The 24,618-nt window shown below is 38.8% G+C and overlaps 2 protein-coding genes across 2 annotated transcripts; one reads left to right on the top strand and one right to left on the bottom strand.

Moving 5' to 3' along the window:
* The first annotated feature begins 8,161 nt into the window (after positions 1-8,161).
* Positions 8,162-15,520, top strand: ihha (Indian hedgehog signaling molecule a). The gene is made up of 3 exons (XM_051906257.1): positions 8,162-9,156; positions 10,819-11,080; positions 13,876-15,520. The coding sequence occupies exons 1-3, from the start codon at positions 8,857-8,859 to the stop codon at positions 14,553-14,555; spliced, it is 1,242 nt and encodes a 413-aa protein (XP_051762217.1). The 5' UTR covers positions 8,162-8,856; the 3' UTR covers positions 14,556-15,520.
* On the bottom strand, positions 14,917-24,553 carry slc23a3 (solute carrier family 23 member 3). The gene is made up of 12 exons (XM_051906251.1): positions 23,160-24,553; positions 22,759-22,895; positions 22,584-22,654; positions 22,166-22,239; positions 21,709-21,890; positions 21,026-21,110; positions 17,823-18,018; positions 17,445-17,695; positions 17,203-17,308; positions 16,702-16,869; positions 16,499-16,594; positions 14,917-16,075 (listed from the first exon to the last, which is right to left on the bottom strand). Exons 1-12 carry the CDS (start codon positions 23,295-23,297, stop codon positions 15,807-15,809), a joined length of 1,773 nt encoding a protein of 590 aa, XP_051762211.1. The 5' UTR covers positions 23,298-24,553; the 3' UTR covers positions 14,917-15,806.
* Between the last annotated feature and the right edge of the window lie 65 nt (positions 24,554-24,618).

Below are 24,618 nucleotides of genomic sequence, written 5' to 3'. Positions count from 1 at the left end.
GGCTTAAGTTAGTCCTAGACTAAAATGCATATTGTAGCCATTTTAAGTAAAAGCAACTTGCACTGACATATCTTAAAATATGTCAGTGCCATTGTTTTGTTTCAAGATTCACACCAGTAATGTTTTTTTTTCTAGTGCATGTTTATAAAAGCGACTTAAATGCCCTAATTAAACTAAGGCCTAATCCTGGCTTAGTCTAAGCCCTGTCTGTGAAACCGGGCCATAATGGCTTTAATATATGACAAATTACTCAATATTTTATTTCCTATTTGCTCACACTGCCCCTTCTGACCAATATCTTAAATATTAGGACAAAATATGACTTTTAGATGTTTATATATTTGACTTAAAGGGATAGTTCACCAAAAAATGAAAATTATCCCATGATTTACTCACCCTCAAGCCATCCTCTGTGTATGACTATCTTCTTTCAGATGAACAGAATCTGAGTTATATTAAAATATATCCTGGCTCTTCCAAGCTTTATAATGGTAGTGAATGGCGCTCACGATTTTGAAGCCCAAAAAAAGTGCATCCATCCATTATAAAAGATATCCATACAGCTACAGGGGGTTAATAAAGGCCTTCTGAAGCGAAGTTGTGGGTTTTTGTAAGAAAAATATCCATATTTAAAACTTAACAAACTATAATAACTAGCTTCCGGCAAACAGCCGTATGTATCGATTTGCAGCAGAAGAGTGACCTCTGACCTGACGCATGAAGCAATGACGAACGCGGAGGTGCTGAGGATAGAGCAAAACAAACCACCGGTCATGAATTAGAAGTCTAAAACGAGAATTTTTAAAGAAAAATGTTGGAGGATTTTTTATATAAGAGAAGAGGAGCTTGAGTTTGTTGCCCAGTCCTATTTGTTTAAACCGCGAGAGGCGTCTAAGCTTATGCTACTCCTACATCCTGCGTTATACATTGCGTCAGAGGTTACTCTTGTGTCGCAAGTTGACTTGCGCAGTATGCATATGGTCATCTGCCGGAAGCTAGTTATTTTAGTTTATAAAGTTTTAAACATGGATATTTTTCTTACAAAAAACCAACCACTTATCTTCAGAAGGACTTTATTAACCCCCTAGAGCCGTATGGATTTCTTTTATGATGGATGGATGCACTTTTTTGGGCTTCAAAATCGTGAGTGCCATTAAAAAGCTTGGAAGAGCCAGGATATTTTTCAATATAACTCAGATTGTGTTCGTCTAAAAGAAGATCGTCATATACACCTAGGATGGCTTGAGGGTGAGTAAATCATGGGCTAATTTTCAATTTTTCTCTTTAATTTACTTACTTTACTTCACACATTACACTTACAAAATCACAAACATTTATTTGAGCTGTTTGTATTCTCAATGTGATACACTAACAAACAGAGGTGTAAAGAGTACCTGAAAACCATACTTGAGTAAAAGTACTGATACATTACATCGAAAATGACTCCACTACAAGTTACAAGTAACCAATTCCAATACGACTTGAGTAAAAGTCTTAAAGTATCTGATTTTAACAGTACTTAAGTATTTTACTCATGCTGAATGTAGGCTCAGAGATGCACTAGTCCTGAGAGACATACCTGTGAAAATAAGAAACAATGATTTGTAAGATGAGAAATCACGTTTATTTTCTAAAATCAAAATAAAACTGAACACCTCAATGTTGCAATAAATCAAGGTCGACACAACAGCCTCTTAAACATCTACAAACTCTCAAGTCTCAGTTGAGCTCAAGTGCACAAGAAGACCATAAGTAAACCAACAGCCTTCAAAACGGTCTTGTCAATATAGCGGATAAATAAAACAATGTTAAGTAAAATTAAATGGTCAAAGTCTACTGTATTTGCTGGTTTGAGCATCAACACTAGCTGCAGTCATTTCCTCATCTAATAAATAAAACATCTGCGATCAGCAACTACCTGCTAATGCACTCACATTCACGTAAAGTATCCTTGTTGCCAAGTTTTGGGTGAGTAAAGGAAAAATGCACAAGATACAGTACCTTTAATGCCCTTAGATGGCGATATCGCTTCTTTATAGCATATATAAACTGCTGCAGAAAAAGTTAGCTGCCATGAAAAATGTAATTTGTAATTGCATTACTCATCACAAATGTAGTGGAGTAAAAAGTACATTTACTTGCTCAAAAATGTAGTCAAGTAGAGAGTAAAAGCTGCCAATATCTTTGATACTCAGTACAACTACAAAGTAGCCAAAAAGATACTTAAGTACAGTAACTAATTACATTTACTCAAGTACTTTACACCTCTGCTAACAAAGTGTGTACTGGTATCCCAATAATTCACTAAACATTTCAGGTCTCACTCTCAGGTTTACTGATTTGAAATGTACTGTCCTTCAATCTATGTTTGTGGTTCTCAATATGATGACACTGCAGAGAAAAATGACAGATATTTATTCAAAATTTGTGTAAACTAATACAACAGGGGGAGGAAAGATATGGAGATATGGAGAAAAGAATTAAAATGAGAAAACTTCAATGAGAGAAATCCTGAGAAATAATTTTGCAGTATTGTAATATTGACAGAATCTGAAAATTGCTCAAGCAGGATTTGAACTCACATAAGCGCCATGTGTCGGAGCACGTGCACCGTCCACCAGACCGCATCTCTGTCTAAACTTGTCTTAAAAAAGGTGAGGGGCCTAAAGAAATATACAGCCAGGAGGCCCAGACTCCCTAGCCACCATCCCAGATAGGCTACATCTACTGCACTAACGGTTTCCTTCCAGGCCTGGGCCGTGGATTGATGGAAACAGACACAAACAGATGGACAGGGAGAGAGAGACTACTGTGGGATAGATGAGAGTAGGATGCTATCCCTCCCTTCATCCATGTCAGCCTGCTGCTACTGAAGCGTATAGTGTGTGCACTTGCGCACACTTTCCGCTAGCTTGTCCCCAGATCCAAGCAAGCACCCTCTAATTAGGGCTGCGGGCAGGCCTGCAGTCTTTGAAGCTTGCAGCAGCACCGCAGCAGCTCGCCACAGCCGGGGTGACAGCGGCATCCCACAGAAGATCACGAGACAAACCCATACAACATGGACACGCAGGATCTGTTCTGTCTTTTCCTCACCGTTCCCCCCTTGCGTTATTGCGCAATGCTCTCCCTTCTGTCCTGCACTTTTCTGTCCTCTTGTTCTGTTCTTCTCCCTCACTTACCTCTTTCATTTTTTCCCGGTATTGTAGCACCACCTTTCAGAACAAAGCAAGGGATGCGTCTCGCATATTTTCAATAGATCCTTGAGTTTCATGAAGATCAGTCCAACCTGATTACTTTAAAGCACAGAAGCACAGCTAATATGAACACATTTAAACCAACTTGACAGCTTCTGTCATAATATCAAACTTAATATCTCACTCACTGAGACTCATTTGTACTCTTGCCTTTTTTTCTCGGTCTTGCCTCTCAGCAAAAATTGAGGCCTAAAATCCAGGGTTTTTTGCTTGTGGGCTCTATGTCAATACTGGGCACTGAATGTTGATGTTTACCTTCATTTTAGCTGTTTAATCATATTGTCACAGCCTATTTAAAGGAAACAGGCTGTTAGCCAGTACACAGCTGGCAAGGGCAGCAGCGGTATAGTAAAATATAAATATAATAAGAACGTTTTTGAGCTGGTGAATCCATTCTGAGCAGTGAAACATCACCACAGTGACCACAGCTGTGGCATGCGTGCAGGAAAAAAGCAGTCCAGGCCTCTGAAGCCTGAGAGAAGAACCCAGTAGGACCAATAAACAGGCAGAAATGTGCAGCATGTGCCCTACTTCATTTTAAACGCTGCCATTAGCATGGATCCATCCACAGCTATCACTTACGCAAACAGAATTGGACATCATCAATATCATGATTGTCATCTTTATTGTGATCAGTGTCCCCATGAATCACAAACAGATTTGACTTTTTGTGAGTTCTTTTAGGATAGGCCACAATCAGAGCGACATCTTTACCTGAACTCTGGTGTATGGACGAGCAATACATTTGATTTAGACTTCAAAACGTGCTGCATCAGTTATATAACAACAATTCTTTAATCACACAAACAAAAGAAAGCTTCAATAGAGGTTGTTCTAGAAACGGAAACACTGAAACCCACCTTTCATCTCATCATCTTACAATATATTTAGCCGAGAGTAAAGGTCACCACAGCTATGGAGGTGAGTGAGGTTTAAGCTCAACCATAGAGAAAAAAAAAAAAAAAACGGTTTCAGGTCGGTTATGAAGGTAAAGAGAAACATAGAGGGGGGAGGTCCCACAGGCTGCTATTGATGCATTGAGTTATTCAGGGCTCTTGACTTTAGGCCTCAATTACAGCCATTTGGCAGGAGCACTAACGTGTGGAGACGCGGCTGTGGCGAGTCCGGTCCACACTGCCCGACCCTGTGCTTGTCCCCTGGGCAGTGCTTTGTTTTTTTAGCAGGCGGCTAGCTCAGTCTGCTTTTAGCCTCTGCTTTTATACATCTCTGGTATTATTTTTTCCCTGCTTGCTCCAGCTGTGACTGCCCCAACCACTCCTCGTGCTTCACTGCATGTGGAGGAATGGAGTAATTGGACATTGACGGTGCACAGCTCCTTGCATGCATGAATGAATTCTGTGACATCTCCTGTCTCTGGTCCAATCAAAATAGAGGCCTCCAGAGACTTCAGAATGGGCCCAGTCGTCATGAGTGCTCAGTGAAGTTGGGATTCAGGTGCCCTTAACTGAAGTTGTATCCCAAATGATGTACTATACACTGTGAACATAAACTACACATCATGTCATCTATAATGTCGAACTTTTAGAAGTGTAGTTTTGTCTCAATTTTAGCGTTTATCAGCGTGAACACACAATCAGCACTACTTATGCTACATTATGGCTTAGAACAATGAAGTCTGCAAAATGCAAAAACACCCCTTTCACTCAGAAAAAAACAGTGCAAAAATTGTACCTTTAGGGGTACAACAGCTTGTCCTCAAATGGACTTCTTTGTACCTTATTTAACCCTAAAAGGTTAGTATGTTAAGGGTACATATTATCCCTCTAAGGGACTAATATGCACCTGGGCATGGGTGTCCAGTCCTGTTCCTGCAATTTAGCTCCAATCTGCCCGACACAATTGACTGCCTTCCTGAAAACCTTCATTAGTTAGTTCAGGTATGTTTAATTAGGACTGGACCTAAACTCTGCAGGATAGTGGCCTTCCAGGAGCAGGATTGGACACCCCTGTTTTAGTGATGGAAAAGGTACAAAGTTGTCCCTTTAAGGGTAATGCCCAAGTGATGAGCTGTTATACCACTAAAGGTAAAATTTTTGCACATTTTTTCCTCAGAGTGATAGGAAGTAACCGAAAGAAGAATGAATGGAGAATGGAGACTGTTAAGACCCTACGAGGTTCATCATGCAGTTTGAGGGCACTTCCCCTCTTTCCCCTGAGGTTGTTAGTGACAGCAGGAAGCGGTGAGGGAAAAAAGCTGCTATTACCTTGAGGGGAGTGAAAGAGTGGCTCACAGAACACCGAATCCCACCACAATCCACAAGAACGCCTTTCCTAGCGACGAAAACAACTAAAAACAGAGTTGTTTACCAGTTAATAGTGGATAAACACCAAGTTGCCCATGTTCTTTCTCTCTGTCTCTCTCTTTCTCCTCCTCCCCCTCAGCACTCGCTCTCCCTGTCCCTCCTGCACACCCTTTGTTGGTTAGTTCCGTGGGTAGCCCTGGTGCCCATGTGAGAACCCAGCAGACCCAGTTCACTCACCCCACTGACAGCAGATGAAAGGCTCCCTGGCTGGCATTATTTGAAAGGCACCCATCTCCCTCTGTTTTGGCCTGGGTGTCCTCTTATTTCACAGGGCAAATTAATAACTCTGCTACATCAATGGACTCTCACTAAAAGAATCTTGGGCTGGCGTCTAAACCACTGCCATCGCCCGGTTGACGGGGAACAGCCGCTGATGTGCTGCCTTTAAGGACATGGGCTCTTTTCTTGAGGGCAGAAGAGATTTCTGACTGGATCCGACCACTTCTGAGGCATTGTCAACAGCCAAGTTCAATAAGCAGGCCTGCAAGGAGCCATGTCTTTATTTACGTCCATCAAAGGGAAGAGGACACGCTCCGAGGGATCCACACGCTCTGTAATTGTGTCTCTGTGATCTCCAGAGTCAAGATGCAAAAATTTGAAAACAAGTTCATCCATTGCATTCCATTCATGCATGCTGGTACTGCTTAAGCGTACCTGGATCTCATGAGGACTTGTGTATCTGTAGATAACACCATCTATCCGTGAAAGGTATCACCAAGTTTAAGGAAGAGTTTGGCAAAAGTTCTTCAAGACTCCAGTGACTGAAACTAAAGTGATTATTTCATATTAAGAATATGATCCAGTTAAGGGGCGACCAGGTGGCTCAGTAGGTAACACTGTCTTACACAGCCTGGGACTCATGACTGAGTCAGGAGACTTTTTCTGTGTTGAGTTTGCATGTTATCCACATTTTGGCATGGGTTTCCTCCGGATGCTCCTGTTTCCCCCACAATCCAAAGAGTTAAGGAAGAAAGCAGGTAGAGTTCGACATAACCATAAAAGGCTTTTTAAACAACTGGCAGTAAAGAAATAGAGGAGAGAGAGAATGAAGGAAGAAGGGAAGGAACAAACTATTGAATGAATGGTTAAAGAAACACATACCAGGCCATGATGGCGAGAATGAAGGATGGGTAAAATGGCCACAAGGTTTCACACTGACCTGTACCAAATGGTCAAGGTGACAGCGAGTTTGATTGAAAGAGTGACAGTAGTGTTTTTCCTCACCCGCTCAATTACTCTCTTTAACTCCCTGTTCCAAATGAGGACACACCAAACCCCAATCCTAAAATACTTTGATATTTACAGACATAAATAATTAAAAAATAAATCAACACCAAACACCACGTCTGTTAAATTTGCTTTTGAAATGGGCACAAAACCACTAGCCCCTTTCCGGCAAATATTTGCAGAGCTAATTTGGAAGACTTGGGTCTGTTTCCTTTGCCTCATTTAAAGAGAAATTGAACAGAGTTTGAGTGTCGTGGATATATCTGTTCTTAAGGTGCTGACCGCTGGCTACATCCACACAGTCATCACTTGTGTAAGTGGAGCGTCTTCTCTCAATGCTGTAGAATAGAGCTGCTCCTGTGTAACCATCTTCCAAGCTATATGCTACCGTCTTTACCAGCTTCATCTTCAATTCGAACAGTAAACCCCTCATGCAGGTCCCACCGCTACCCATTACCTCAGCACAGGCCAGCACACACTGGAGCTCTGTATCATAATATCCGATACAAATAAGAACCATTGAGCAACTGATGTGCGCGGAACCTGGAGACTGTAATATTCGAACAAAAAAACATGCATTGCTTTTTTTCAGCTCAAATGAATTTTCACAATGCATGTCTTGTCTATACGGTATTATTTATTCACATGGATGCCCAAGATGAAACAAATGAGCAATCTTTTTAAAATCCAGTTTAAAACATGTTCTTCAGGCTCATGCATATTTTTAAAGTATAATATATATACAGAAATTAATATAATGATGGGTTTTTTTTTAATTATTGTTGTCGTAAATATACATGTATACACACACATATATAAATATAATGAATTAAGTCATAATTATGGAGAGAAACTACATTTAATAAGTAAAAAAAATGATTTTTTAATTGACAGGACACAGTCTTGAGGGGATCAAGGGGTCATATGATAACAAAATGGCTTCCATCATGGTTGTTCCACCACATTTCCTTTGATCTGGTTGTACAAAGTAGAGTTTTAAAATATTAATAATAATTTTAAACCAACTGATTTGTGGCTTATTTTTAAGATAATGTCTTTGCTAAACTATTTATGCAAACGTTTTTCTTTTACTAAGAAGTTCAGCCTTTTCTCTTATTTACAGTCTAGACAATATTACTTTAAGCACCACTTTGACTTTTAATCGATCTATGTAATTTAGAATAACTTAATAGATCAGAAATATCACTTTGACTTATAAGCAACATCGTTACACCTGTCACCAAAACTGAACTGTCTGAACAAACGGATCTGTTCTGATCAATAAATGATCAATCATTCAAACGAGTGCGCCAGGTTAGTCTATGTGTGTTTCCTTAAGCGTATCAGTGTTATAAACAGGTAGGGGAGGGCAACAGTTGCTCACGTTTGTTTGAGGAGCAGCCAGGCTCGTTCTCTATTTGTGGATCTATGAATGGGAGAGTCTGAGTCCACAGTTCTTCCCTGAGACTTGTGTTTGCCCAGCCAGGCGCTGTGAAGCGTTAAAGGGAGCCGGTGGGTATACGACGCACCCAATGTGACCCATGGGGAGGAGTGGCAGCTAGGCAGGGATAGAGAGGGGCAAAAAACTGGCAGGGTGCGGTCTCATTGCGCTGGGCAACTTGACGTGCGCCAAAGGACGTGCTCATTCAAAGACAGCAGCCGCAGCAGTCTCTCTGACAGCTCTCCCAGTGTGCGTCGGAGTCACCCTGTATCTCTCTCCTAGAATCTGTTAGATAAATAAATGGACTTGCCTGCTCAATCTCATTTCGGTGATTTTCTCGAGAGACCAACGTTTCGCATTCTATGGGCACTAAACATTTGGTATCACTGGATCTTTTCTCCGGCGTCTCTCCATGACAGCCTCTGCGTAAAGCGACTTTTACGCACGGACGATGGCGAGGATAAGGGTGATAAAGAAGTAGAGGTTTTGTCCTCCCCATATTTTACCCCGTGGGGGGGAATAAGGATCTTGCGGGGGGTAGTTTCTCATTGAACGGCGAGCTGTGCCACCGTACCACTCCGTGTCGGAGTGCCCGGCGGGTTGGGGTGGAATGCGTCTCCCCGTGGTGTTTGGGCTCCTCGTCGGCTGCGCCCTGATTTTCGCACCTGTTAACGAGGGCTGTGGGCCGGGGAGGGGACATGGGAAAAGGCGGCCTCCAAAGAAACTGACACCCCTTAATTACAAGCAGTTTAGTCCAAACGTAGCCGAAAAGACACTGGGAGCCAGTGGGAGACACGATGGCAAAATCACCAGGAACTCGGAGCGCTTTAAAGATCTCACACCGAACTACAACCCCGATATCATCTTCAAAGATGAGGAGAACACAGGTGCGGATCGACTCATGACGCAGGTGAGCGACACTTGGATAATGCAGCTGGAATGAATTCAATTATCTGCCCATTAGAAACACACTCAATGCTTTTGATTCGATTGCGAGCACATTAAACCTGTTGTTTAGCGGTGTGCCCTTTGCTCAGTCCCACCGACGCGCTCTTATCGATCTTCACAGCTTTCAGAGGAATTGATTGCTGACAGCGGTTTGTTACTTGGAATCACTTCTTTGATGGTTCTCGGGTTCAGCAAAGAATCGTGCGCTTTTAAAACAAACGGTTTTAGGTGTTTAGGTGCTTGAGTTTGGTTATATGGTAATTAATAAAAGTTATTTATGTTACATTGAAGGTTCTTAGCATAGGTATTGGTTCATTCAAAGCAGAAACTAAAGAATACAAAAGTTCTTTGTAGAACTTAGGAAGGTTCTCCTTGGAACTTGGACCTGTCAAAAACTTTCTCGCTTTTACGCAATGACTTTTTTTTTTAGCTTTTTTGCATGCAAACGATATAGAAATAATTTTTGATGTCATACTTTACCAGCATAAATAAGTGAATCAATCCTATAACACCAGCAAGAAAACTTAATTAGAACACATTTCTTATGTTAACCCACTCTAAAACGATTATGAAATATAATTTAACTTCTTAAACATAAATGGAAATAGTTTCAAAATAAGTAACCTTTCCATTTAGTGTGTGGTTTATTTAACCAATATATAAATACATCATAAATGACTCATGGATTTGAACTTATGACTCTTATTTCCTCTCCAAATCGTGGAAGAGATACTGCCTGAAATTGTGGTTAGTTACAATATATCTGTGCTTTGGCATCTTGTTTCCATGCTGAAATTTCAATTTGCTGTTAAAAGCAAATTTGTCTTGTGTATTCTAAATGGTGGTGAATGTGGTTTGGTTAAATGAGTAAATGTGAATCACTCAACATTCTGGACACATTTTGTACCTTGGTCGTTGAAAAATACCTGTGGTATGGTAAAAATAAGTCAGTATATATTTGTGGTTTGAAGCATCACTCAGTTCTTCTCCTCGTGATTCAATAATTTGTCATTATGTAATGCTTTACTTGGGCACCTTAGAAAACAAATTCTTCAGGCATAAAATAGAGGTGCCTGGGTTAAAAACAAAAACTGTCTGACATGTTAATATGGAAAAAGTAGGACTACAGAAACTCTAATTAGTTAATATAAGCACAAATGCTAATTTATTCAGGAAAGCAAACCTATTAATTGCTGGAAAGAGTACAATAGAAAGAAAACGGTAAACAAAGGGAAGTTAAATACTCATGATAATATCTAAAAAGTTACTTCAATAAAAGATGCATCTTTATGTAAATAAGATTTAGAGATAAGCTTGTTGATTTATATAATATTTGTGGTGTTATATCCATACACTTCACCTTGCTTAAGAGGTCATTCAAAGTATCATTTGCAGAGCTGAGAATAATGTGTTCTATTTTTACAGAAGTCAGTGTCCTTTGTATCAGTTCTGCCTGTCTTTTGCCTTGCCCTGTGATGTATGTTTTTTGTCATTCAGTCTGCTTGCCCTTTGGAGCTATAACTTGTCTTGTTTGCGTATTTCTTGCAAAACTCTGGTGAAGGCACGGCATCATCTTCCACGTGTGTAACCCAGGTCTAAACATCTTTCCTTGTTGCGTTCACAGCGCTGTAAAGATAAGCTGAACTCTCTGGCTATCTCAGTGATGAACATGTGGCCCGGGGTGAAGCTCAGGGTGACCGAGGGTTGGGATGAAGACGGCAATCACTTTGAAGATTCACTGCATTACGAAGGAAGAGCTGTCGATATCACCACCTCTGATCGCGACCGTAATAAATATGGCATGTTGGCACGTCTAGCGGTGGAGGCCGGGTTTGATTGGGTCTACTATGAGTCCAAAGCTCACATCCACTGCAGCGTCAAGTCAGGTAGGGCTGAGACTATGTAAATCACTGTGTTTATTTACATAACAACTATATGCTACTTAACTATATATAAGATGTAAATCCAATGTTCAAAAATAACAGTTCTTTATTGGCATCCATGAAGCACCATCAATGGAAACTTTCCACTGCACAAAAGCTCCTTTATAGAGGAAAAGGTTCTTTAGATTATTAAAATGTTCTTCACACTAAGAAAAAATGGTTCTTTTAGGAACTCTGCACTGAAAGGGAAAGGGAAAGGGAACCAAAAATGGCTCTTCTATGGCATCACTGTGAAACCCCCTTTTGGAACCTTTATTTTTAAGAGTGTAGAATAATATAATGGACTTAATTAATTTAATTTCAGTTGTTTACATTAATAAATTAGCAATAGTGAATGCCATTTAACTAGTGTTTCCCATCACCATATCTAATAGGTTAAACTTGGAATATGACATTTTTTTGAAACAGGTTTATGACTGATGGTAAAAAAGCGACCAGTCTGATCTATGTAGTTTGAACTAAAGAGACTCCAGACTGAAAGGTTCATATGCGTTCAGTATTCAGGTGTGTCCTACTGTGTTGGTCAGTTCTCATTAACTTGGGTGAGATAAGTGGTAGACCTGGGATGAAGGTAACAACAGGTAACAGACCACATCATTAAACCTTAAACACCTGCCTCTACCTGAGTCACCAGAGACCAAATTATTGGCCAGACAACCAGGAAAGTAAAAGTGCACCTGTTCAGTATTTTATTGTCTCTTCTGGCAGGTTTCTCTTTTGACCCACATTATAATTTTTTTTTTTTTTTTTTTGCATGGTAAAAAATTACCTATTGCGCAGCGGATCAGGCTTTTGTGTTCTCATTAAAGAATCTGGGACTTTTTAAGTTAAGTTATTTTTACAAAATTCCACAGATTTTCCTACAAAGTAAGTGCAGAAAATGGAAAAAAAAAAAATCTGTAGATTCAGTTTGCGCCTGGCTATAACCCAAATTTGTGGCCTAAAGTGTCAGGTGTTTTTTTTTTTTTTTTGTCCTGTCTGTAGAGTATTTCACCACTGCTAGAGAGGAATGGGACCTGTGTGTGGACATTCGTGAGGCACTTCTGTTATCTGTCTGATAGAGCATGCAAACACAAGCAAGACCTGTTGTCTGCTTATGCTTTATCAAAGTCCTCTATAGGTGTGTTCTTCAGCTGGCTTCTTCAACAGTTACTGCCAGATTTCAGGCACTGACTTCAGTATAAACATAAGAAACATACAGTTTACCAGAGAAGATGCATCTTAAATTTCATATAGTTCATATAATTCCTATATAATATACAGTGAAACCAAAAATTATTCAGACATTTTTGATATATTTTTACTAGTGGGTGCAGGACACTATAGTTCATTTATGTAAGTGAGGATAGCAAAATAAAGTAAACTGTGACATATTATACTCAAAAATTCTTCATACAGTGGACTACCAGTAAAATTTATACAAATTTGGAACCAAAAATTATTCAGACACTTTGACCTGACCATGTTTTCCTTAAGTGTTGTCTGACATAATTAAGATACATTTTTTCTGACACAGTTTAACTCTGAGATCTTGTCATATTTTATTACCATTTTTTTAAACTATAGTGAATAAACTGTATTAATGAATGAAATGTTCAAGGTGTCTGAATAAATTTTAGTTTGACTGTATATATATGAAGACTTCTGATGCAAAAGCCTCTAAGTGCCGTCTGAAATTTTCTTCTAAAATGAGCATTTTTAATCAAGCTTGTATGTTTATGTTCAGTTATTTCACTTTAATGGCAATGAAAAGGACCTATTAATTGGCATTAAAGTGAAATTACTGAACCTAAACATACGAGCTTGATAAAAATACTCATTTTAGAAGAAAATTTCAGACGGCACTTTTGCAGAGGCTTTTGCATCTGAAATCTTCATACATATATATATATATATATATATATATATATATATATATATATATATATATAACACACACACACACACACACACACATAAGAAATGTATATATTTCATATACGCATACATATTTACCCTTATGCACTTTTTATATATATATAAAATAAGAAGTGTATAAGGGTAAATATGTATGTGTGAAAGAGAGAAAGAGGGAGAATATCCTTAAGAAGTAGGGCTGGCTGCTAAAGTGCTGTGAGATGATTAACCAACTCCTTTGTTTTCCAGACGGCAACTCTGTTGTCCCCTTTCTCAGATCTCTTATCTCAGCTTGTCTTATCACCTGGCCTTGGTACTTACCTTTCCCAAATATTTGTGTAAGACTCAACGGAGACTTGAGACTCATTCCGGATTTTGTAGTGCATATGTGGCTCCAGACCCCAGTCACTTCTTTCGGACAGGAGTCACAGAGAGCCGAGATTTAATCAAATGGTTATTTATTAGCTTTTATTGCATTTTTACCCACTGACCGGTGTCGTGCAAAAAGAAAAAACTAATTAGCTTGAAGGATGGCGCTTGAAATGTTTGCCTGCGCACACCAGGTTATTTTGCCACTGCAACTTTCAGTTTGATTGGATTTTTATGGGTTTACAATGAGAGCAGGAGTGTGTTTGTGCTTGGGTGTGTGTGTTTTAAAGATTGAAGATTAATCTGAAAAAGGCATTGTGCCATTTAAACAATCCTAACCCAATCTTTAATGAACACATGACCTTTGGAATTGTTTTAGGCTACTGTGCACATAAGCTATCAAGAAGTCGCAATAGAGAAATCGGCAATTTTGTTGCTTATTTCAATCATTATATTCTCTCTGTCCATTTCAGAGAACTCTGTGGCTGCTAAAACCGGCGGTTGTTTTCCCGCATCGGCGCTTGTCACCATTGAGGACGGAAGCGTGAAGACCATGGACAGCTTACAGCCTGGAGAGAAAGTACTCGCTTCATCAGAAAGCGACGGCAGTGGGAAACTCATCTATAGTGAAGTCATTGCCTTCCTGGACCGGGATCCTTCCGTAGAGAAGCAGTTCTACACCATCCAGACGGACTCGGGTGCTAAGCTGAGCTTGACCGCGGCCCATCTCCTGTTTGTAGCGGAAGGGAACTGCTCAGGGCCTGTAGTCAGTGCAGAGCTGAAATCTGTATTTGCTAGTGACGTGCTGCCGGGTCAGTGTGTGGTGTCCACACGAGGAGCAGGACAGCAGGGATATCTCTCCCGGGTCACTAGGATCCAAATACAGGAGGACAAGGGGGTTTTCGCTCCACTTACCCGCCACGGCACTGTGGTGGTCAATAATGTCGTCTCCTCCTGCTACGCGGCAGTGGACCAGCACTGGCTGGCTCACTGGGCTTTTGGCCCACTCAGGGTACTTTATAACTGGGGAGGGCCAGTTGGACATCAGGCTGTGGGGATACACTGGTATTCCTCACTGCTGCACTGGGTTGGGACTCATGTGCTGGATCCAACACACTTCCATCCCTGGAGCATGATGGACAATGATAGATGAAAACAAGCAGGAGGAATGAGAATGTCACTAGATGTAGTTTTGGAAGGACCTTAAAAAGAGAATGAAGTGAAGAAAGTTGAAAATCATTTATGACCCTGAATAGACTCAGAAGGATGCAGCTATTCTGTGGGTTGACCCTCATTCGAGGAAGCGGTCATTGACATGACAAAATTGATCTTAAAAACCCATATTTAACACTTTTCAATGGGTTTTCTATACTGCCTACACTGGAACATTATCACGAATATACCAAGACGCACACACATCTACTCAGAATCTCCTATTCAGTCTTTTTTTTTTTCTCTTTTACACACATACACATTCACTAAACATATCGTTATGGCCGTTGAAGTGAGGAAACTATAGATGAATTTGCTTTACTCAGGTATGCAGTGACTCAACCACAGGCGAGCAGACCAACATGGCCTGATAAGGTTTGAGACGGAGGAGGAAGTTGTGTTAGAAAAGAAATGAGAATGGAAGGTATACACACAAACACACCCACTTTACAACAGGGTCAAAACTAGGCCTTTAAAACATAAGGAAAACACTTTTAGGTCCAAAGCAGTTCATAATAACTGTTTTGCATTCATTCATATGGTCAGTTACATGTTTCTCACTGTAAAGGTAGAGGTTTCTTTCCCAACTTAATCAAGTATTTAATGGTCATATTGTACACTGTATTTCTCCATCTAGCATACATAAGGGTTTTGAGTACTTTTATGAAGGCTTCATTCAAAGACAGTTTACTCTGTGCAATGTGTAGCAATGTTATAAGAGTTTATGCCAGTTTATGTAGTCCTTATGTGTGCTTTATGCAGTAATACTCAATTTCCCATACAACTTACTGTATTTATCTGTTTTGTGGCATTATTTACATTTTACTTAAAGATGTCAGAAATTATATAATATTTGTAAAACTATTTAAAGATCTATTTTTCAGAATTAAAGATTACAGAAATATCTGCCTTTGTCTTTTTTTAGTCTCTTGACAAAATGTCTCTGCTCTCAGAAGTCCATGCTAAAATGAATAAGGTGTAATAATACAGTGGTTATGAATCTGACTTCATTAAAATGACTTAATAAATAACTTTGTGTTGGACAATGGGGGACAAAACCAACGGGGAGTCAAAAACCACTGTGTTCACGGAAGACACTAAACATAATACAATTTATAAAAAGCAAACCAGAAAGAGACAAGTTAAATACAATTTGAAAATTAAAATAAAAGATGGACTGAGCTGCAAAAATTCAGCCACTGCCACTGCCAACACCAGCATCCTTGTCAGGTAATAAGCTAGACATCTCTGGTACTGTCACTAGCACCTCTTCCACCGTGGGGCTTCTGCAGGCACAGAAGGGGACGGTTCTGAAGCCGGTCAGCTCCAGCACTTTCCTCACAGGTGGAGGCGGGTCATACACCGCGTCTGGACTTAGGCTGTATCCCTGCTGCTGATCAGCGAGAGACAGAATCTTCTTTGTGCCTTCAAGTCGCATCAATCCCCTCTCAGACAAAGTCCCTGAATGCCAGAAATCACATACATTAAATCAGAACGCAACTACCGTTTTAAAAGAAATGTATACTTTAATTCAGCAAAGATGCATTAAATTGATCAGAAGTCACAGTAAAGATATTTATGATGCTGCAAAAGATTTCTATTTCAAATAAAAGGCTATTTTGAACTTTCTGTTCATCAAAGTATCCTGTAATAAAAATGTATCACAGTTTCTGTTTTTAACATAGATAATAATAAGAAATGTTTCTTGAGCACCAAATCAGCGTATTTGAATGATTTCTGAAGGATTATGTGACTATGAAGATTTAAAATTCAGCTTAAGAGACTAATGGAGGGACGAATGGAGGGATTTTGATACCTAAAATCATTACCAAATCTTACCAACCCCAAACTTTTGAATGGTAGTGCATTTCTCTGTTGTTTTACCTGAAACAGTGTGCTCTAGAAGAAAAGCCAAAACCCCCACAAAGAAAACTGGTAAGGTTAAAAGAGACTGAAGAAGAACGTCAACACTGGCTACACCTGAACACAAGAAGATGAAAATTCTTTCAGTTAAATGTACTCATGTCCAAATCAACAATAATACACTATACACATTAAGATAAAATACACTCTTGTGGTTTTAGTACCCGTTTGTATAAAACTGTAGTGAAGTCTGAACCAGCGTGGCAGTGCTAATGACATGAACATTGTGAAGCCGATGTTGAAAATGTTGCGTCCTGAGTCCACGTCGGCATGTTGGAAATAAGTTATTCCTGTTGCTACAGCAAGTGCGTAGGTCACACTGAGCACAGCACCTGAGAAAACACGAGCACAAGCAAACATTCAACCCACAGTTGTGGCCATATAGTGTCAGACAGTTCCCTACTATGTTTTTTTAAAGGTTCCTAATCTTGTTTTGGAGGTTTCCAACAATAGGTTTACATGGAGGGGGGGGGGTCAAAATAGACGTTGTTCGCAGGCAGCCAGACCACAGCTTTTACATTCATAAACTAGAGCTATATTACACACACTACATGAAAGGTAATATACAAAAAAGCACAATAGACTGAAACAACTGTAGTAGGTTGACCTGATTGTTACCAGTAACATTTAACATTTAAATGAGTAAACTATAAATGAATAATCACCATGTATGGCCAGAGGGACAGAGCAGAGCATCTGAGCTAATTGAGGAGACACACCCAGAATTAACAACAACACCCCAGCGATCTGCACTGTGCTCCGGGACCCAGACTGTGACATACAGCAAGAGAGAAAAAGAAAAACATCATTAAGGATAATGAAGAGATGTTGTAATAAAAAAGTTAGCAAAAAAAGTTAATAATTTTAGGAAAACTTGAGCAATCACAATACCTCAATAGTCTCTTACCTGGCTGAGCCCAATAACACATGCATTAGGCACACTGCTGCACAGTCCTACTGGCGCCCCCATCAGGCCAGCGATCACACTTCCCATGCCATCCACACACAGGCCCCTGTTACAGGCATGTGCTGGGGGCACAGGAGCCTTCAGGAGCCGAGCTGCCATCACGTACACAGCTGGAGAGCTAATGCTGGCAGACAGGCCTCCAGCCACTCCTGCTGCAATGCTATTTCCAGACAGCAGAGGGAGTGCTGAGGCTGAAAGTATACAAGAGACAAAAAACATCTGAAGAAAAAGGAACATGATAATGAACACATGCTTATATCTACAAGGCAACTAAAACTGAAAAAAAAAAAAAGAAAAAAAAAAGATCTTTCATTTTACCAGGAAGAGGAAAGTCCAGCCAAGGTACAGAGTCGTTAGGAAAGACAAAGTCCGATGAATGTGGACTGTTGGTGGACTGAATGATGGTTGTGTTTCTCTTTGTCGAGAGCATCTGGGTCACAGAGTTAAGACTGACATGACCCCACCGCACCAGTGCGGCACAAACGGCCCAGCTCACCATCACAGATAGAAGTACCTACACAGGACGAACACAAAGAGCAGGAACAATATACTGTATTTGTCAATCATAAGGAACCCAACAGTATTTAGACCCATTAGTGCATGAATGTCATTGATTTACATACATAGACTAAAAAAAGACCAGATGGTTCAAATTAATTGCAAAAATGGCTGTAGTGAAATTCTGGAAAAAAGTCATCATTTATTTGCATCATTTAATTTTATATCTAAAGCAATGTATATACACTACAGTTCAAAAGATTTGAGTCAGTAAGATTTTTAAAATAAGGCTCTTTATGCTCACCAAGGCTGTGTTTATTTGATGAAAATACAGTAAAGATAGTAATTGTGAAATATTATTACAATTTAAATTTAATTTAAAATATATTAATATATATTATTAAAAGTAATTAATTCCTGTAATGGGAAAGCTGAATTTTCAGCATCATTACTCCAGTCTTCAGTGTCACATGATCCTTGGTGAGAAATAATTTTAATATGCTGATTTGATGCTCAGGTAACATTTCTTACTATTATTATCAATGGTGAAAACAGGTGTGCTGCTTACTTTTTTTTTTTTTTTGTAGAAACCGTGACCGTTTTTTCTGGATTCTTTGATGAAAAGTTGAAAAGAACAGAATTGATTTGAAATAGAAATATTTTGTAACATGTCTTTACATTCATTTTGATCAATTTAATGCGTCCTTGCTGAATAAAAGTATGAATTTCCTTTAAAAATCGTACTGACCCCAAACTTTTGAACGGTATAGTGTAAATCTGTTTTATATTCTATACTGTATATTTCTTAAATATATTACAATCTTAAAAAGAAAACAAGTATTAATCTAAGATTATGTTCCTTTCTGATACATTTTAGCACTTATATTTATAAATCAATATTAATAAACTGGATCTTACAATTCGAACATTTTTAGGTGTGCTGCACACAAACATCCCCACATTAATAGATTTACACAGACACGGAAGAGAATAATATCTAGACAGTCAGACACTGTCTAGTACAGCGGAGAAAAACCAATAAGAATTTCCCAAAAGCAAGATTCCAATACAGAGCTTACGATCACTCATAAAAAGCCTCAAACTGTTTCCCATAACCTTTGACAACATTCAGCCCCATATTAAATTAAGAACATTTTAGCCAAAGATCACTGTAACACAACGCACATCTTCGGTGGGAAACTTTGCCCAGATCAATGATATAATCTTCTTACAGGCAAAACATCAATCTAATATACAGCAGGTTAAAAGCGGTAAAAGAGCTTGACAACCAGTGCAACAGGAAATCCCATATATCATGAGTGAAGGTGTCTGTGTTGGACTAATTTAGGAAATAAAAGTAAACTTCTCTTTTGTGGAAAGTCACACAACTTTAAAAGTGAAGAAACACTTGCAGCAATGACTCTCAAAGTCAAACTAAATGCTGGTATACACGACACGACTTTCCCCCCGATTTAAAGTCTTAAGTCGATGCTAGTTGCCGAAAGTCAGAGCTAGGTTTAATTTCCCATAAAACTGCATAGTGTATGATGGGCACAGACTCAGACTCTTTAGTATCAGACTATGAATGCATCCAGTCACAGTATATCAAACATGTCTGATATTTTGAACCAATTTTAGAGCAGTGTTTTCATTTGTAATGCGAGACGCATTTTTCTGCATGAGTTACTTCTAGTAGTGTGTGATCCTTAGTCGTTTAGTGTATGATGCCCAGTTTTTCTATGTAACCATTTTACAATGTCACCAAATGTATGATGCCTAGTGTTTTCAAATATGTTCAGATTTTAAATGTCTTGTAGTGCATTCCAGCCTTAAAGGTGCAGTAAGCAATTTCTGAGAAACGCTGTTGAAAGTCGAGCCGAACGCCACAACATACTTGTAGCCAATCAGCAGTAAGGGGCGTGTCCACTCATGATGGGGGAGGAGAGAGTGAGCAAGAGGGAGATTTGAAAAAGACTGTAGAAAGAGAGATGGCTGAGAGACATTACAAAAGAAAAAAATTCAGAGGAATATCACTGGAAAAAGAAGTGTTATGATCAGGCAAGAACTTTAGGACCCACGTTGAAGGGATAGTTCACCCAAAAATGAATATTTAATGATCCCATGATTTACTCACCCTCATGCCATCCTAGGTGTATATAACTATCTTCTTTCAGACGAACACAATCAGAGATATTTTTAAAAATATACTTGCTCTTTCAAGCTTTTTAATGGCAGTGAAGGGGGGTTCAGATTTTGAAGCCCAAAAAAAATTCATCCATCCATTATAAAAATAATCCATATGGCTCCAGGGGGTTAATAAAACTTTATAAATTCAAATAACTAGCTTCTGGCGGATGACCATACGCATATGGCGTTCACAACCATTATAAAGCTTGGACAAGCAAGGATATTTTAACTCTGATTGTGTTCGTCTGAAAGAAGATAGTCATATACACCTAGGATGACTTGAGGGTGAGTTAATCATGTGATAATTTTCATTTTTGGGTGAACTAACCCTTTAATATTAGAAAAGCTTTCCAGTGTTGCGAAAGCGGGAAGGCCTGAAAATGGACGCCGAGGTTGCGTTGTTTCTGCTCCATAAGTGAGTAACATTGGTTTTGCTATGTTTCACAGAATCAAGATAAGCTGTTGTTGTAGTGTTAGCTGTAGTAACAGGACAGTTTTGAGTGTCATTGTTCGTCTGGAGCTGCTGTGCCGCTGGCAACTAAAAACGAACTCTTGCCTCTATATAATCTTGAGTCCTGTATGTTCGTTTTTTGTTCTTCCTTGTTATTCGTTCGTAATCACTTTATTTTTCATGAAGCATTATTTTGCTTCAGTTCTGCTATGATAAAGAGACATCTGCTCTTGCATTGCATGTTCATGCATTTTGGGGGCGGAGCAATGAAGCGAAGGGCATGTTTGTTTGGGTTGATTTCAAATATCAACGGTGTTTCTCAGAAATTGCTTACTGCACCTTTAAGTCATCCTGAATTTGAGCAGCATCCCTTGATGTAACTCACAGAGAGTCTCCTGGTGACCGAGAACACAGACAGCCGCAGAAACAAGTGCAGATGCTGAGAGAGGATGACTAGAAGAACAACCGCCCTAAAAAAAGGAAAAGAAAGACATTTGTATTTGGAGTGCTCTTTGTATGTATGTGTAGTTGCAAAATGAGTTGCAACTATTCCGATTTAACCTTGAATTATTATCACTACAGGCTATTTCTATATTGTTCAGTTACTAAAATAAAAAATGGCTACAAATTAATAACATTATACACTGCTATTTCTTTCCTTGACAGATTGCAGTACAAACAAAATAAATGACTCACTTTATATTAAGTGTCTTTAATTACTACAGTATGTACTAACATTTAAATTTAAAATTGTACTTATATTTAAAAAATACCTGCATGTAATTACAGCTGTAATTATTTTCTGTAATTGCATCTATAATTACACTGTTGACCTTCTCTTAACCGACCCTTAAACCTACCCATACCACCAAACCTGTCCCTAAACTAACCCGTTTCCCACCTCAATAGCAGCAAAAGTGTTTTGCAGTACAACATAAACACAGTAAGTGAATTGTACTGAACAGTTTTTCTTTTTTTGAATTTGTAAGTGCATAGTAGTTAAAGTGACCTAATATAAAATGTGACTGAGTACATAATATGAAAGAGCTCAGAAAAGTGTGTCCTTACAGTGCAGCCATGCCCCAGTGGTCAGAACAAAGCAGCGCTGCTTCCCTGTAGATGGAAAAACCCAAGATACAAAGGACAGGGGCCAGAACTAATGGTCCACAGCGTCCCAGTGCAAACCCACTCAGACCAGTCATACCCACGGCTAACTGCACAATACCTGAAACCAGAGTCATGCCTCTCAACTGCACACACACCAACACACACCAACACACACACAGAATGCACTTTAATTATATATATTGACAAGCACCAACAAACACACACAAATCAAAATGATAAATATGAAACAATCAAGATGAAATATTAATTTATCAAAAATAAATAAGTAAATAAAATAAAAATGTGGATGTGCCTTTTTGGAAAGTGGAAGCTGACGTTAATATGCACTTCTACAGAACAATGTGACAATGGAGGGGTGGTCTGAATGTTCAGCACCACGGACAGCACTGTGCTCTACCTCTCTTATTGGGAGTGCTGGGGCCACAGGCTCCTCTGCTTCAATACACTGCCCCCTGCAGGCCACGGGAGTCCCTACCACACAATACAACTAGAATCAGATTTCAGAAGCAGAAACAACACAACAACAACAGAAACAACAACTACAACAGTACAAAGATAGTAAAACAAAGATACGTGAATATATATATATATATATATATATATATATATATATATATTAAGCAAGGAGAGGATGCATTAAATTAATCAAAAGTGACAGTAAAGACATTTAAAATGAAAAGATTTCTATTTTAAATAAATGTTTGAAGTAAAACCATATCACATGTTTTACACAAATATTAAGCATGGCAACTGTTTTCATTGCTTCTAAAAATTGTCTTTGGCTTCATTTTAATTCTGGGCAGTACCATTCTGACCTGACTGAGCAGAAAGCAGGGCTAGGGCAGGGATCAGAAAGTCCAAAGATGGAGCCTGGATCAATGGCAAACTGAGAACAGAGGAAACATTGGACTTAACCCTATAGATTGTTTTGTACTTTAGTACAACAGTATCAACTTACATGGAAAGCAACTTGGTTAAATGTAACCTTACCGTGATCCGATCCAGCTCTGCAGTAGTGTAGATATACCTGAGTAAAAGAGCACATGGGCCACTATTCTTTCCTTGTCTACTTCCTGAATTAATGCACTCGCAACCATCGCACACACAGACGACAGTACCAACACGTGCTGCATTGAGACAGAGAACAAATCAGACTTTTACACTTTTTTTGCTGTGTTCACAAGGTTTGCTCTGAGAACTTTACATTTACGTGGTAGCAGGTGACTTTGAGATTTCAGCATTTGTAAAATATTAAAGTATATTCTCGAATTACTAAACGAACTCAAGGATGACTTCAGGTTTAACAACTATTTTGTTAATCTACGCAGGAATTAAAGTGCATGCTTTTATTGTGTTATATGACTTTATCAAATTGTAAAAGAGATACTTACTTGCAGTGCAAGGGCAATATTCAGCAATAATGAGGGACTGCAATCCACATCTAGGCTTTCCATTCTTCCAAGCTTTTCTGGGTCCAAAGGTTTCTCTTTACATGTAAACAGTTTCTTACATCTATCAGTCCTTACCATTGTTTCTGACTTTCTTTTCCTCCTTCTTCGAATTTCCTTAAAATGCTATGTGGTCTGTCACTGTTTACAATGTTAGCTAAATTCTTTCTCCTCTTGTCTCTCTGTTTCCTCCTCATATGGTGGCCTTTGACTCAGTTATGCAACGTGCAGTTTTTCATCAGCATTACTTCTTTCAATCATTATCTTCTTATTGACTTAAAATAACAATGGATTATTGCAACAGCTTTGCTTGGGAAGCTGATATGACCTCTGGAGAAATTTGTGATTATGCTTGCCACAGTAAGTCCACTGTTAAACATACCCTTGTGAAAAAGAAGTGCGCTGAATTGTATTGAACATGCATTTGTATTGTACTTTAATTCTTTAAAGATTACTTTTAAAAACTGTACTTGCAGATAATATAATATCAATAAAATAAAATGCCATTTATATGTACTTAAAGTGAGTAGACTCACTATGTTTCTTAACAAACTTAAAGGGATAGTTCACCCAAAAATGAAAATTATCCCAAGCTGTACTCACCCTCAAGCCATCCTAGGTGTATATGACTCTTTCAGACATACACAATCAGAGTTATATTTAAAAAAAAATATCCTTGCTTTATAATGATTGTGAAGGGGGGCTTTATTCCACAATATCTAGTAATGGGCGATTTAAAAAAAAAAACTTACGAATCTTTTGTTTCGAATCAGTAGTTCAGAGCGCCAAAATCCCATGATTTAGGTAAACGAGGCTTCGTTTCGTCATAAGTGTTTTGAAACTTCAATAGTTCATGTGACTTTGGCAGTTTGATATGCGCTCCGAAACACTGATTCGAAACCAATGATTTGTTAAGCTTCAAAGCTTCATGAAGCAGTGTTTTGAAATCACCCATCACTAGATATTGTTGAATAAAGTCGCTTTTTTTCTTATTTTTGGTGCACAAAAAGTATTCTAGTCGCTTTATAATATTAAGGTTGAACCACTGTAGTCACATGAACTGTTTTAAATATGTTTTTAGTAGCTTTCTGGGCATTGAAAAAGGGAGTGTTATTGCTGGCGATGCAGGCCTCACTGAACCATCGGATTTTATCAAAAATATCTTAATTTGTGTTCCGAAGATGAGCAAAAGTCTTACAGGTGTGGAACGATATGAGGGTGAGTAAATAATGACATAATTTTCATTTTTTGGGTGAACTAACCCTATAAAGTACATTTTAAACCTTACAGAAGTGCACTTATTTTGATGTATTGACATACTAAAGCACATGTAAAGTAAAAAAAAAAAAAGTAGGTTAGGGTTTTGTTTGTTTGTTTGTTGCAGCATAGTCTATTTGAATGT

The sequence above is a fragment of the Ctenopharyngodon idella genome, chromosome 9 (genome assembly GCF_019924925.1).
Source record: "Ctenopharyngodon idella isolate HZGC_01 chromosome 9, HZGC01, whole genome shotgun sequence".
Taxonomy (NCBI): domain Eukaryota; kingdom Metazoa; phylum Chordata; class Actinopteri; order Cypriniformes; family Xenocyprididae; genus Ctenopharyngodon; species Ctenopharyngodon idella.
The sequence above is the reverse complement of the archived record's forward strand: the minus strand, read 5'-3'. Positions and strand labels throughout refer to the sequence as shown.